Source organism: Rattus rattus, chromosome 4 (genome assembly GCF_011064425.1).
Source record: "Rattus rattus isolate New Zealand chromosome 4, Rrattus_CSIRO_v1, whole genome shotgun sequence".
In the NCBI taxonomy this organism is placed as follows: Eukaryota; Metazoa; Chordata; class Mammalia; order Rodentia; family Muridae; genus Rattus; species Rattus rattus.
In genome coordinates, this window is record NC_046157.1 from 22529490 (window position 1) to 22543936 (window position 14447).

At 42.0% G+C, this 14447-nt stretch overlaps 1 protein-coding gene across 1 annotated transcript in view; it reads left to right on the plus strand.

The window, feature by feature from the left end:
* The window catches only part of Rabl3 (RAB, member of RAS oncogene family like 3), a 28339-nt gene extending 14103 nt beyond the window's left edge, over positions 1 to 14236 (plus strand). Inside the window, exons 4-8 of the mRNA XM_032900186.1 lie at positions 926 to 1040; positions 5455 to 5605; positions 9474 to 9545; positions 12809 to 12847; positions 13407 to 14236. Of these exons, the coding sequence (XP_032756077.1) occupies positions 926 to 1040; positions 5455 to 5605; positions 9474 to 9545; positions 12809 to 12847; positions 13407 to 13472 (443 nt within the window). The 3' untranslated portion in view covers positions 13473 to 14236. The remainder of the gene's footprint in view (positions 1 to 925; positions 1041 to 5454; positions 5606 to 9473; positions 9546 to 12808; positions 12848 to 13406) is intronic.
* Positions 14237 to 14447: the final 211 nt, after the last annotated feature.

Consider the following 14447-nt stretch of genomic DNA (forward strand, 5'->3'; position numbering starts at 1 on the left):
CCTCCTACTCTTTTCTAGCAACATCTTTCTTTTTGCTAGTTGGCATGGGATTGGGCATCTTCATAGCACTATGACTCTTTTACCTAAATCAGTTCATTTCTCCTCCCTCGTTGTCCTCTGTCCCTCCCTCACCCCACCCCCTGCACCTTATTTGCCGTTTAAGTCAGGGTATTGCTGTGTTGCCTTGGCTGGCCCCGAACTCACGTTCTCTTGCCCCAGCTTCCCTAATGGAGACTTATAAAGCATGTGTCACTGCACTAAGCTAACCAAATCTTTTAAAGTAGCGAGCTTGCATAGCTAGTGATGAATTCGATGAACAACAAAGTTAAACTCTTGAGTTGATGATATTCAAAGACCTATAGGACAACGTTTTGTCTACTAAAGATCAAGCGAGAGGCCGAGGAGCTGCTCAGAGTTAAGGGCACTATCGGCCCTGATTCCCAGCACCCACAAGGTAGCGCAGACCGTCTGTAATCTCAGCCCCAGGAGATCCAGTGTCCTCTCTACTGCCACAGATGCCTGCACATACATTTTAACAGTGCAGAAACTGTATAACGTTTGAGTAATATAAGCTGTTGATAAATAATGTTCTTCCATTGCCGAAGTGCTTCTATAAGCAGTTCCAAGCACGGAGTAGGCACTCGGGCTGCTAGATGAAGAATGAAAAGACATTCTGAATATTTTATGACATTCTGATAGCCTTTGGAAGGAAAAAAAAAACATTTTAAAAGTCTATTAGTGGCAAAGCTTTCTAGTTAGTTATTTGTAAGCATTTATAACGGACAGCTTGAGACACTTGTCTGATTGTGTTAGTCATACTTGAATACAGATCACCAAGCCCTTAAGATGTGCACGTACTAAGCTCGCCCTCGTTGACTGTAGAGGTGCTGATGGGTACTGACATCCTGTTCCCTGATTCTTTTAGGCATCATTTTAGTACATGACTTAACCAATAAGAAGTCATCTCAAAACTTATACCGCTGGTCCTTGGAAGTTCTCAATAGGGATGCAGTTCCAACCGGAGTCCTGGTGACAAATGGGTAAGCCTAGAATTAATTATGTGACAATTGGTTTTGGTTGATTGCAATCCTGAGAATGCACTTTACAAAATAACCCTCGAAGACGTGTGATTAGTTCTGTTTTAGCCTCTACTCGGTTTTCCCATTATCTGAATGGCATCTTTCCTGGCAGTGGTGTTTATTTTGATGAAATCTAATTACTTAGTTTCCCTACTCTGCGTTTTACCCTTGGTATCAGATCTAAGAACTGTTGGCTTAATCTCAGATCAAACAGGTTTTCTCCTGCATTACCTTCTACACGTTTTATAATATGAGGTTTATATTAAATTTATGATCCACTTTAATTTTATATAAATATGTGAGTTGGGCTTAATTTTAAATTTGAACGTTCACCTGTCCCAGCATCATTTGGTAAAAAGAGTATCCTATCTCCATTGGGTCAGCTTCATTCTTTTGACAAAGTCAGGTGAGCATATTTATACAGGTCAGCTTCTGTACTCTGTTCTGTGGATGCGTCTACTCCCTTTGAAACCGTGAGCCAACATATACATTTTCTCCTTAGACTTTCTGTCAGGTACTTGGTCACAGCTACCCAAAAGTAATGAAGGTGTGTGTGGTGTGTGTGTGTGTGTGTGTGTGTGTGTGTGTGTGTGTGTGTGTGTGTGTGTGTGTGTGTGTGTGTGGTGTTGTTGTTGTTGTAGTTGTTGTTATGAACATTGGATTTCTTCTCCACATTGCTAGTGTGGTAGATCCTGACTGATTTTCAGATATTGAACCACCCTTTCATTCCATGGTCACGGTGAATTCATTTTTTCATTTTCGTTGTTGCTGGTTTGATGTAATGTTTTCTTGCAGTTTTTTTATTCTGTGTTCAAGTGTTATTGTGTTACACTTTCTAGTCTATAATGTCTTCGGCCTGTTTGATTTGAGGATAATGTTGGCCTCAGTGTCCCTCCCTGTCCAGTTTTGGGGAAGATATTGCATATATTTGGTGTTATTTCTTCTTTGGATGACTGGTTGAATTTACCAGTGAGACTTTGGGGCTTGCATATTTCATTTTGAAAGGTTTTCAATGTCAGATTCAATTTTTTCTTTAATAGTTACCAGATGGTACATGTATTTTGTTTTGTCTCAAGTGAATTTGGCAAATTTGAGCTGTAGAGGATCCATGCGTTTCCTTTAAGTTACTGAGCGTCTATGAACAGGGTTGTTTGTAATATTATTCATTTTGTCCTGGTCTGTAATGACATGCGCATGTTCTTCCCTGGTCTTGCTAACTCGTGTGTCCTTTTGTTTCCTTTTAGACCTGCTACTAGCTTATTGGTGTTCCAATCTTTTCAAAGATATTTTAGTTTCATTGATTTTTACCACTCAAGAAACTTACTTTTACATTACAAGAGATGGTTTGTTTATACCAAAAAATATTCACATTAGCATCAAGGAGTTCAAGATGGCGTAACTGTTACAGACACAGAAGCTGCACTTTGACTCTGCAGCTTCGTTCTGCTCTTCAAGCTGCACCTGCACACGCATTAAACAGTGGTGCACTGGTGCCTCCCTCATTGCTGCACTAAACTGCACTAAACAGTGGTGCACTGGTGCCTCCCTCATCGCTGCACTAAACAGTGGTGCACTGGTGCCTCCCTCGTTGCTGCACTAAACAGTGGTGCACTGGTGCCTCCCTCATTGCTGCACTAAACAGTGGTGCACTGGTGCCTCCCTCATTGCTGCACTAAACAGTGGTGCACTGGTGCCTCCCTCGTTGCTGCACTAAACAGTGGTGCACTGGTGCCTCCCTCATTGCTGCACTAAACAGTGGTGCACTGGTGCCTCCCTCATCGCTGCACTAAACAGTGGTGCACTGGTGCCTCCCTCATCGCTGCACTAAACAGTGGTGCACTGGTGCCTCCCTCGTTGCTGCACTAAACAGTGGTGCACTGGTGCCTCCCTCATTGCTGCATTAAACAGTGGTGCACTGGTGCCTCCCTCATTGCTGCATTAAACAGTGGTGCACTGGTGCCTCCCTCATTGCTGCACTAAACAGTGGTGCACTGGTGCCTCCCTCATTGCTGCACTAAACAGTGGTGCACTGGTGCCTCCCTCATTGCTGCACTAAACAGTGGTGCACTGGTGCCTCCCTCGTTGCTGCACTAAACAGTGGTGCACTGGTGCCTCCCTCATTGCTGCACTAAACAGTGGTGCACTGGTGCCTCCCTCATTGCTGCACTAAACAGTGGTGCATTGGTGCCTCCCTCGTTGCTGCACTAAACAGTGGTGCACTGGTGCCTCCCTCATTGCTGCACTAAACAGTGGTGCACTGGTGCCTCCCTCATTGCTGCATTATTTGTAAAGCAAATGATTTGGCAGCAACTCTGAGGTCCCAAAGAAAACCTGTTACATAAATAGTGGTCCAGTTACGTTCTGGAATACTCTACTCAGCTATTTAAAAAAGCATCAGGAATGTTTCTGTGTAGGAAAACAGACATCTACAGAGGATGCAAAACAAGGAGCAGAGACTATCGACTATCGTTTCCCTTGTAATGTGTGATGTGCAAAGGAGAGGGCCAAGGCCTGTGCTGCATTAGCATGCAGCTTCTGTGAAAGGCCGCAGCTGCAGCTCAGGAGAGGATTTCCCTAGCATGCGTGAGGACCTAGCTTCGTCCTCAGCACCACTTTAAAGAGGAGTAGAACAGCAAACCGAAAACCTTCTTGTATCTTTTAAGTTTATTGCTTGAATCCTAAACCTTCCTTCTTTTATTATTAAAACGATGTATAACTGCTGTTTTTGTTTCTCAAAGGGTTCTTGTACATATAAAATTGTTTTTTAGGGAAGCACTGGCCATATCTGTCCATAATAAATTCTCCATCAGTTTTTCACATAATGATTTTAAATGATATCAAAGTCTAATTTCAATTGGATGTATGATTTTAATGAAAGAGGAGATAAGGAACATCAAAGCCAATGTGGTATAATTTTCTTTTAAAATTAATATTTAAGTGAGTCATTATATACATTTGCGATTCAATGAATATAGTTCTTGAAAAGATGAAAAGCTAAAGAGAAAAATGAGAGAGCAAGATATATATATATATAAATATATATTTAAATAGTAACCTACAAGAGATTATATAAGATTTTAAATAGCAGAGAATATGTGTATCAAATATGGTATTTGATAGAAAACACAAAACTTTTCATGAAAGAATTTGTGAATATAAGAAAAATAAATAATCCTGAAGGAAGATACCCTGAAAACCTCATTCTCTATAATTCAAATTTCAATGCAAACCATGTCTCCCACGTCAGGAGTGTGTAGGTAAGAAGGTGCTAGCTCGTAGGCCTTGAACTTGACCTATTATTGGCTTCCGTACAAATAAACCAGATGATGATATTTACATGAGATATGTGAGTTCAGAACAGCTCTGTTCTGAGACAGGACTACAGCTGAGGCACTGCAAGACCCGTGTGAGAGGCAGAGAGGTGTAAGCAGCCCTCTCCCGCCAGCCCAGTTTAGAGTGCTCCAAAAGACAGACGCGTGCTGAGATGGGAAAGGAGCTGCGCTCCAGCGGGTTTTATTGATTGGATTATGCAATATCGACTGCTCAAAAGCAGATTTCGCTGACTGCTGTAAATTGAGCTTATAACATGTCAGAAATCCAGATCTACTTTGCTTCTAATAGGCAAATAGAATTTTAATTAATTAACAACTGTGGACTTTATGTTCCTTTCAATAATGAGAACTATCATTTGTATTGCTACTCAATCCTTTGGATAAAAATGGGAAGAAAATGAATTGGAATAGACCCCCTTCTAACGCTAAGAGATTCTGATGGCCCATCCTCTGTCTCCTGTGACTGTCATGTAAGGACAATTATTTGGTACTAATTGTCTTGCCTTTTATTATCATGTTTAACATTTCAGCGGTTTTCCTCACTTCATCCAAGCCGGGTCTCACTCGGGCTCCACTTCCTTAGCTCTTTCCACTCTGAAAGGATTGCTTTAATTGCGCATAGCCAGGAACACGTGCGCAAGTTGGAGAACTTGAGCATGAGGAGCCTGCACTGCATGCTAGGCTCCTGGGTTTCCCCCACACCGAGCTCTAAATCCACTTCCTTCGTTCACACTGAAAATGTTTGAAACTGTTACCTGCTGAACAGTGCGCTGCGCGGACACTTGAGTCACATGACCATGGTGTATTTGGTTAGGGCCTCAGTCATCCGAGTTGAGTTATTTGTTATAAAGACACACAGGGACAGACTTTGAGTATAGATGACGGATTGGTCACGGGTCCGTACAGTGAAGACGTTAGAATAAAAAGATCCGTAGTTGGTGGTGAGCAGCGATCGGTTAATCGTCACTAAAATTGTGTGAGCATCTACACATCTGCGTTGGGAAGGTAAACTCTGTTCTCCTCTTCATGGTTATTTACCACAGGGATTATGACCGAGAACAGTTTGCTGATAATCAAATCCCACTGTTGGTGATAGGGACTAAACTGGACCAGATTCATGAAACCAAGCGCCATGAGGTTTTAATCAGGACCGCCTTCTTGGCTGAGGACTTCAATGCTGAAGAGATTAATTTGGTATGTATTCTCACCAATGTGCGCTAGGTTATAGTCTAGGCAAAGAAGCTTTGTACTCAAATCAGAGGCTCACCAGCCTAAAACAGATCAGAATCGGAATGTGTAGGCCGTCCCATGAAGGTCTCTTTCACTTTGAACTTGCACACTGAGCTGTTGGAACCCTTAAACTATATTCTGCAAATAGTACAATAGACTCTCGAAAAAATTTAAAGGCAAACCAAATTCAAAACAATCGTATCAATTAAGGTGATGCTACATGTTGGTTATTGTTGTTTTTGGAGAAAAAAAAAACAAAAAACGCTTAATCCTAGCACTCAGGAAGCAGAGACAGGAGTTTGAGGCCACACCAGCCTGGTCTACAGAGTGAGTTCCAGGAGACAGAGAAACCCTGTCTCAGAAAACCAAAACCAAAGAAAGAACCTCTTAACTGTTGATCTTGAAGAGCACACAACAGATGTATGAGAAAATTGCAAACTGTAAGCTAGGAATGTATCATAAGGACTAATTTATATAAAGTTTTACATGTAGAAACTCTCTGTGGTAGCTAGTGTATTTAGAACAGAGGGCTAACGAAGCTAGGAAACATCGCACACAAACCAGTTCCCATTACCTGGAACAAGGCCTCACCCGCGGCTCCAGAGGTGGAGACGTGTGAGCCTTGTTCATGAGCAGGAGTACCACACAGTGGGCCAGCACACTGTTCCAGGCGTGCAGTGCTGACTGACAGAACCCATGGCCAGCACTTGCAAGGCAGCTGTTCACCAAATGCCGTGGTAAGGTTTAAGGTATCACACCACACACACCATCTTCTCATCAACCCTTTAACATCAGCACTTCTCTCTCCATTTTAAAGATGAAGCCAAATGAGGCACTCCAACTGTACAGCCCAGATTCCACAAGTTAAGGCTGTTTTCCTACTTGATTATCCTTCAACCGAGATGTAAAAGGCGGTGCTTTGAAACCATTTCTATCAACAGTTCCCCAAAGCTCACCGCATATCTATATTACCAACTGCACCTATGAACGTCTGTAAAGACTCTTCTTCAAGTCAGAACTGTGCTCACAGTGCTGCCAGGAGCATGGTAATGTGGTGCTGGGCCTTGTACATGGGAAAAGTACTTTACCACCGTCCTGCAGCCTTTGCTAGTACTTTCATTCCACAGATTACTCAGATGAGTCTGATACCTTTGCTCAGTGAAGTAGCATCCGTAAACATTGCCTCTACCTGTGTCTGACTCAGCCTCTGCCCGGTCTCCATTGTTCTTTTTATTTTATCATGCAATGGAATGTGTCCCCTTTTGCATCTGCCACCATGGAGTGGTCAATATAAATGCCCTGGTAGTCATCAATGTTGGACCACGGTATTCAAGAGGACCCTACTATATAGATTATATAATTGTTATTTCTGTAGAATTTGTGCTGCTGTTACTTTATTTGCACATTATTTTCAAAGGGTAATTTGCCATTTATCATGCATAATTAGTTCCAATAGTAACTTGAATATGTTTCTGAATGTATCTTTGTCTAGTGCCTACTGGTGTCTGTGATAACCAGCTAGACACATTATTCTTCCTTATCTTACAGAGGCTAGGCCAACTTCAGCTGTTAACAAAACCAAAAGATAAGCAGTAAGATTTGAGCACTTACATTCTCCCAAGGGTTTACATATAACATGCCTTTCGCTTGTCAGTGTATCCTTCCAGAACACAACAGAAACAATGATAGAAGTGGCTAATGAGGATACAAGGTATTAAAGTGCAGGGGGGCAGCTGAAATGGGGATTGAAAATAGAGCCAACAAGTAAATGTAGAACCTCACCCTGAGACCAACATTACCATTACTGCTAGCGCACTGTTTCTTTTATGAAATTACTTAAACCTACAGAGAAACCTGAATCCAACATGCATATATCAAGAGCGAAGTCAGAATTTCTCTCTGCCTTTGTAAATGCAAATTATTTGACTAAAACTAGGCACTAGGGTTATTATGTATATAGTACATTTTCTCATGTGTTTATTTAGTTTCTGGTCATTTTCCACATTCCAACAAGCTATTTAGAGCTACTGACTTTTCAGGCTTTCTCTCAACCATGATCAATGGCAGATGGCTTTTTCAGCTCTAAAATTTTCATCCTAAAAAGCATGGAGTTTCAGATTTCCTTCTCAACTTGAATTGTGGAGCCCAGTGGTTAATTTTATGAAGGAGATGGCAACTTGTTTATTTGCCATTTGATTTAGGTATTTATTTATTTATTTATTTATTTATTTATTTATTTATTTAGTAATTTTAACTGTTACTTAGAGTTGTCATTTAATGTTCTGATGGTGATCAATACCCTTTTTGCAAAACCATCTAATGCCGGTCTAAAGATGATTTCTTGTCTGCTCCAACTGGTAAAGAATGTGTTCAAAGATGATTGCAAATTCAACAGTGTGTGTACAGGTGCTATACCTGGGTAGTTAATCCACATGTGGGATCACTGTATTATATTAAATGTTTTTGTGCTGATAGCATTTTCTTACACTGAGAAGGAGACTTGACACTCCAGTGCCTGCTCTGTGATAGGCATGCAGTACCTCTCTGCATTCCACAAAACTCTGAATAGACTCATCCCCGTTTCACAAACGAGGAAGCCCAACTTCAGAGCCATAATGTCTGAAGCAGGGTACCCAGTCTGGAAATGTTGGCACAGATATTTGAAGACAGAGATTACTGGCTTCCAAGATTCCCGATTTCCCTAGTATTTTACTTTGGAAACTATTGTAATTATAATTAGTAGCCCCCTTCCCTTCCTCCCCCTTTCTGTGTGTGTGTGTGTGTGTGTGTGTGTGAATGTGTGTGCATGGGTGTGTGTGTGTGTGTGTGTGTGGTGGTGTGTGTGTGTATGTGGTGTGTGTGTGTGTGTGTGTGTGTGTGTGTGAGTGTGTGTGTGTGTGTGTGTGAGTGTGTGTGTGTGTGTGTGTGTGTGTGTGTGTGTGTGTGTGTGTGTGTGTGGGTAGAGAACTATTATACTTTCTGGCCATTGTTTAAAGTATGATCCTGGAAATGCCGTGTTTGAACAAAACAAGAAATTGTTACTAAATGTATTAGAAGGAAATATGTGGGCCTGGCTGTTACAAAATGGCATCATTAAATACAGCAAGAATAAGTTCAGAAATTCCTCAAAGGGCACAGAGGTCCCACAGATGCATGCAAGACGCTTATCTTCACAAAGGAGTCTTGGTGGCATTTGAGGTAAACATCAAAGCCAACTCAGCCTCTTGAGAGGGCCAGCACTGGTGACAAGCAAAGATGGCAACATTGTCATTTACAAGGTGTTGTGGTGGCTTTGTGTCCCAGATTGTGCAGCCTCCTCTGAGCTCCGTGTTTTTAATAATATATCTCTTTTTTATTATTATCAAACCATATGTCTTTGTGGTATATGAAGAAATGGAGAAATTCTTGGCAGCTGTTCTTTGGCTAAATCTTATTTTGACTAAATCTTATTTTCATGTTTCCAACTATTATACAGATTGCATAGTTCTTAACTAGTTGAACACTTAGTCCCTGGTCTGCAATACGTGTGTCCTGTTTGTGTGACTTTGTAAACATATGCAGGTCACCTGATCAGTCCCTCGGTTTTGCTAACAAACTGTCAGGAATTCTGCTTCCTTTAGGATGGGTTATTTGGTGGTAGGTGTGTTGAGTGTCCCCGATATTGCTCAGATGGCAAGAACTAAATATTTGGTGTCTTCCTGTTCACGTATCATAATGTGAATATTGCTTTGTGTCTTATGAGTGTTCCAATGACTTAGTACAAATTGCACAGCAGGGACACTTGCACTGGAGCCTCACTTCCGCCTTCTCTGTGTGCGCCTTTGTCTTCCAGGATTGCACAAACCCACGGTCCTCAGCTGCAGGCTCCTCCAACGCTGTCAAGCTCAGTAGATTTTTTGATAAGGTAATGGCTTCAATTAAGTTATTTTTAAACTTAACATATGATAGCTTAAACTCTGGGTAGAATGTTGTGTCCTTTTGTTCCTTTGCCCAAAACTTCACAGCCTGAATACCTGCTTTGATCTCTCTTATCTGTTGGAATAATTGCTCAAGGCCTGCTGACGTACTTGTTCCATCACTAGCGTGCTCTGAGCAAAGAGTAAAGGCTATTGGATTCAGTGGGGGTTCTTCAAATGATCGCTGAGTCTTCCCCAATTTATAGTTACCTGGTTTCAGTGCTTTGTGTAATTATTCACTGCATCATCTCCCCAAAGGCACCGCACAGAGGTCCAAGCCCTTTACTCACTCAGCTATTAATATTATTATTATTATTATTATTGTTATTGTTATCCTCCATGGAAATGTTGCTGTTGCCTTGTGAAGTTAAGCTGTGTCCTGGAGTCTGCTGATTCCTGCTGTCACTGAGCAATGAGAAGGACTTAAGCTGGAGCACTGTTCATCTGCATCTCCAGGTTCCCAAGCTGCCTCACGTTATGCTGATTTGCATAGCAACGTAATATAAGACTGTTTCTGCATCAGTTGCTGAAAAAGATTAATTTCTACATTTGAGCTTTTCAACTCTGAAAGAGAAATTGCTCAGTGGTTCAGAGCAGCTGCTGTTCCTTCAGAGGACTCAGATTCAGGTCCCAGACCCCACAGCGAGTCGCTCATATCCACCTGTAACTCTCTTCTCAAGCAGGTACACACACAGCACATATACATATGAATAATAATAAAATAGAAATTTTAAAATTTAAGTATTCCCTCCTTACAGATCTTCCTTATAGATCATTTTCATAACTATCTTAGCCTCTGATATTTGGGCCCCTTTTCAGTATGTTACCATGAGGTGCAATAGGGGACTACATGGCCAATAGGGAAATTTCATCTCACTTTTTAACTAGAGTGTGACAAGAAGGGACAGATGTACACGGGCACTGATTCCCACAGTTCTCAGGAGGCCGGCCCTCAAGCTAGGGCCTGGGAGCCTGACAGTCTCTGTCCACCCCTCGCTGGGCTGCAGAGACATTAGCAATTTCTTGGGTGGTGCAAGGAACTGTATTTTCTCCCCATATTGTTTTCAAACCGAAAATGTTGCAGCATCTGCTTGGTTTAGATCCACATCCCCATCTAATACAAAACCCTGTCCCTAAGAACAATATCCTGTAGATCTGTGTTAGGTCTGGGAAGATCTCGTAATGTACTTTTACATGCTTTAAGTATCTTTAGATAAAAGCTCTTGAGTCATATCCTAGAGAAATAATGGATTTTAGACTAGCATAGCCTAAATTATCAGCGAAACTTTATTTATAAATAAATAAATAATAATTTGGATATATATATATGGACCTCATGGGTTCGAGGTAAACAATTCTAAGCAAAAGTGAAAATAACTTTGTTGTCCAAATCTCACTAAAGAATACAACAGTGAGGCGATTGGCTGGTTTGCACAACATGTACTGGATATGAAAGCAAGACACCTGGCTAAAGAGTCTGCCCCATTTTCTGTAGACAGAACCTTCCAGAATGCCAGGGCTACTTCGACTAGAGGGAGTCTAAGTCCTCCAGAACCTCTTAGCTGTTAGTAATTCTGTGCCCAGATGATAAGGTGTCCCTGTCCTGCTGAGAATGAGGAAAGGCATCAGCCCTTGCGGGCTCAGGGACTCAGTGTTTCAAGGTGTCTGCTAACCAGAAACCACATTTTCTACTTCAGAGACCAATGGACGCATCTCTGCCCTGGGTCTCATATAGCTTAAATACTGACTAAGACAGTCTCCAGGAGACAAAACCAGAATAGTCTGTCTCTTAGGCAGTTGCGAGCAAGCTTTGCAGGCCTGAGAGGACAGGCTGTGCTCTCCGTCAGAAGGCTTCCAGCTTCCTCCCGCAGATGTGACTGTCTTAGTCCATCTGCACCTCATCTGTACCTGGTTCTTCCATTGCAGCAGAACCTCTGCAGTCTGCAGCGTCTCCAGGACTGGAAATCAATATTTCTGTAATCTCCCTCATAACCTGAAAGCATGGCCCTCAAACCCATTGTGTTAGGACGTATGTCTTGCGAGCTTCTTTACATGAGCTGTGATGTTTTATGAAGATACAGCCCCTGTCTTCCCTGTGACAAATTCAGGGAGCTCTGAAACTACTGCACAGGGATGCCCGTGAAGCCCACTGACTGCTTGACGCCGTGTCCTCGCCCACGTGCAGGATGCACAGAATTCCTCGCTGCTTCACGCAGACCCCTCTTGAGGACTGCAGCACTGCCGTAGGGGACAATAATTTACTTTGTCGTAGGGATCCTTTTGGAGCTGTCTGGTGGGAAGCTTGGCCTAATTGCTGTCATATGCTAGGAACCTGTTGGGACATTATTCTTCCTTATTCTCTTCGTATGTCTTATTTATTTGTGAGTTTTATTTACTTTTGAATCAAAGTCTTACTATATAAACCAGAATGATCTAAAACTCACTAAATGGCCCAGGCTTGCCTTGAACTCCTAGTTCTCCTAACTCTGCTTCCTGTGTGTTGGGGTTGGTTACAAAGTCTCATAATTATAGAGTATATCACCATCCTGTTCACTGGTGCATCCTTCCTTACTTGAGAAATGAGTACGTAGTAATGGAAATAATCTCATGGTTTCAATCCTGTGAGCACCAGGTTTTAAAGATTATGTGGGGGGCGGGGGGGCTGGAGAGATGGCTCAGCGGTTAAGAGCACTGACTGCTTTTCCAGAGGTCCTGAGTTCAATTCCCAGCAACCACATGGTGGCTCACAGCCATCTGTACTGAGGTCTGATGCCCTCTTCTGGTGTGTCTGAAGACAACTACTTATATACATAAAATAAATAAATATCTTTTTAAAAAAAGATTTTGTGTGTGTGTGTGTGTGTGTGTGCACGCGCACGCCATCTATGACAACTACATGTGCCACAAGTACCTGCAGAAGCCACAAGAGGGTGTGGGATCCCCTGAGGCTGCTTGCAGGATCTTGTGAGCTGCCCAGTGTATGGATGGGAACCAAATTCCAGTCCTCTCAAAAAGCCACAAGTGCTCAGCTGCTGAGCCATCCCTCTAGCCCCAGCACCAGATTTTTAGCTCACCATGTTAAATGTTTATAACTGTTAGAAAGGTTTTTAATTTGGCAATATTTCCTATGGTTGCATTAGTGAACATTATAATTAATTACTTTTCCCAGGTAAGTATGCCAAGTCCTAAAATCTGCATTTGTTTTTCACAGGTCATAGAGAAGAGATATTTGTTTAGAGAAGGTAATCAGGTGAGTATCTATCTTTTTCTTGATAAAGTGGCTTCTTACATTTTGAAAAACATGGTGTCCTCTCTTTCCTCCAGAGGAGGTTTTTTTTTTTTTAATTAGGAAAAGCTCTCTGTAGATATAGACTTTCTTTTCTTTCTTTTCTTACTTTCTCCTGTCTTCTTGAATACAAAAGGAAAAAAAAACAAACAGAGGCAACATGAGGATCTGTAAGACAAGAATCCAGGGATGAGGTGATGCTCTGACTTACGTAAAGATGATCATTTCCTCAATGGGTCAGATGCTTTTGTCTAGAGTCTTCCATAATACAGACACTGCGTATAAAAGTCCAGTTGGTGATTCCAGGAGATCTATTCTTTCCAGATGACACTGCCAGCGTTTTGTTGGCTGTTTTCCGAATTTGTAGAGTTTCTTTTTATTATTTATCATTCTCTGATTTTTCTGATCCTCAGAGAGCTGGTTCTATAATGAGCATCAGGCTGGTGTCCAAACATGAAGCAGGATTAGTTTTAACATTTGACTCTTTCTGCTACAATGTAACCAGATTCTTTCTTGCCGACAGATTCCGGGCTTTTCTGATAGGAAGAGGTTTGGAGGAGGGACACTGAAGAACTTCCACTGTGACTGAGTTGCCCTCAGCCCTGGAAGAGGAAGGGAACAGCAGCCGGGTCCACAGCTTCCTCTTGCTGTGTCGGGTCATTAACTTCTCAGGCTTCGGTAAAAACATCTCAAAATGCTACCTCACCCTCTCATGGAAGATTGGAAGGAAGCAGCGACATGGAATGCCCTCGCTCTGCTCGTTCTGTATTCCTCACCACCCTGTCTCTGTTTATAGCTTATGTAAAAGCCTATGAGGTCTTGTCAAACCCATGCAGTAAAGGACTGGAGACAAGGGCTGCAGAGAAGGCTGACTCCTGCTTGGAACCAGAGGGTTTTACAGGCCCACGATTTCCCCATACTTACTGCTGAAGGCTTAATTAAGTACTTCAGAAACATATCTGTGTTGTTTTACCTTCCTGAGGGGAAAGGTCATGTTAATCAGCCCTGAGTTATCCACCCCAACCATCTCTGTCATGTTAAAAGAAGCCAAATGGTGTTATTTCATTTTCTCTGTCCTCATTCCCCACAGGGACGCCTAAGAATAGCAACCCCATCTCCTCGGCGCTCTCTGGGAAAAGGCTTAGTGTCTGGGAGAGAGCAATGAACTAATAGCTGGAGTTAAATAGAAATACAAATTAATAATACATGGAGAGCAGACCAGGAAAGAAGGGTCTGTGAGACGCCGACAGCTCCCCCTCTCTATAGGCTGTCGGAAGGCGCTTTCTGCTTTCTGTTTGGAAATTGGGCGAAGTCTGAGACACGCACAAGGCCAGTAAAACAGATTTATGCCTCTTTGGTGGGGTTTTCTTTTTTTTCTTTTTTTTTTTTTTTTTCCTTTTCTCAGTTTGGTTGGTTGTTGTCCTATTTATTTGTAAAGAAATTCAGTTCCTGAAATGTCCCTTAGTCTGATGAACAGTAAACTAAGAATATTGTCCTTATGGTAACAATGTATTTATGAGAAAGTCAATTAGGTTCCAGAGTGACACATTTACATACATTATGA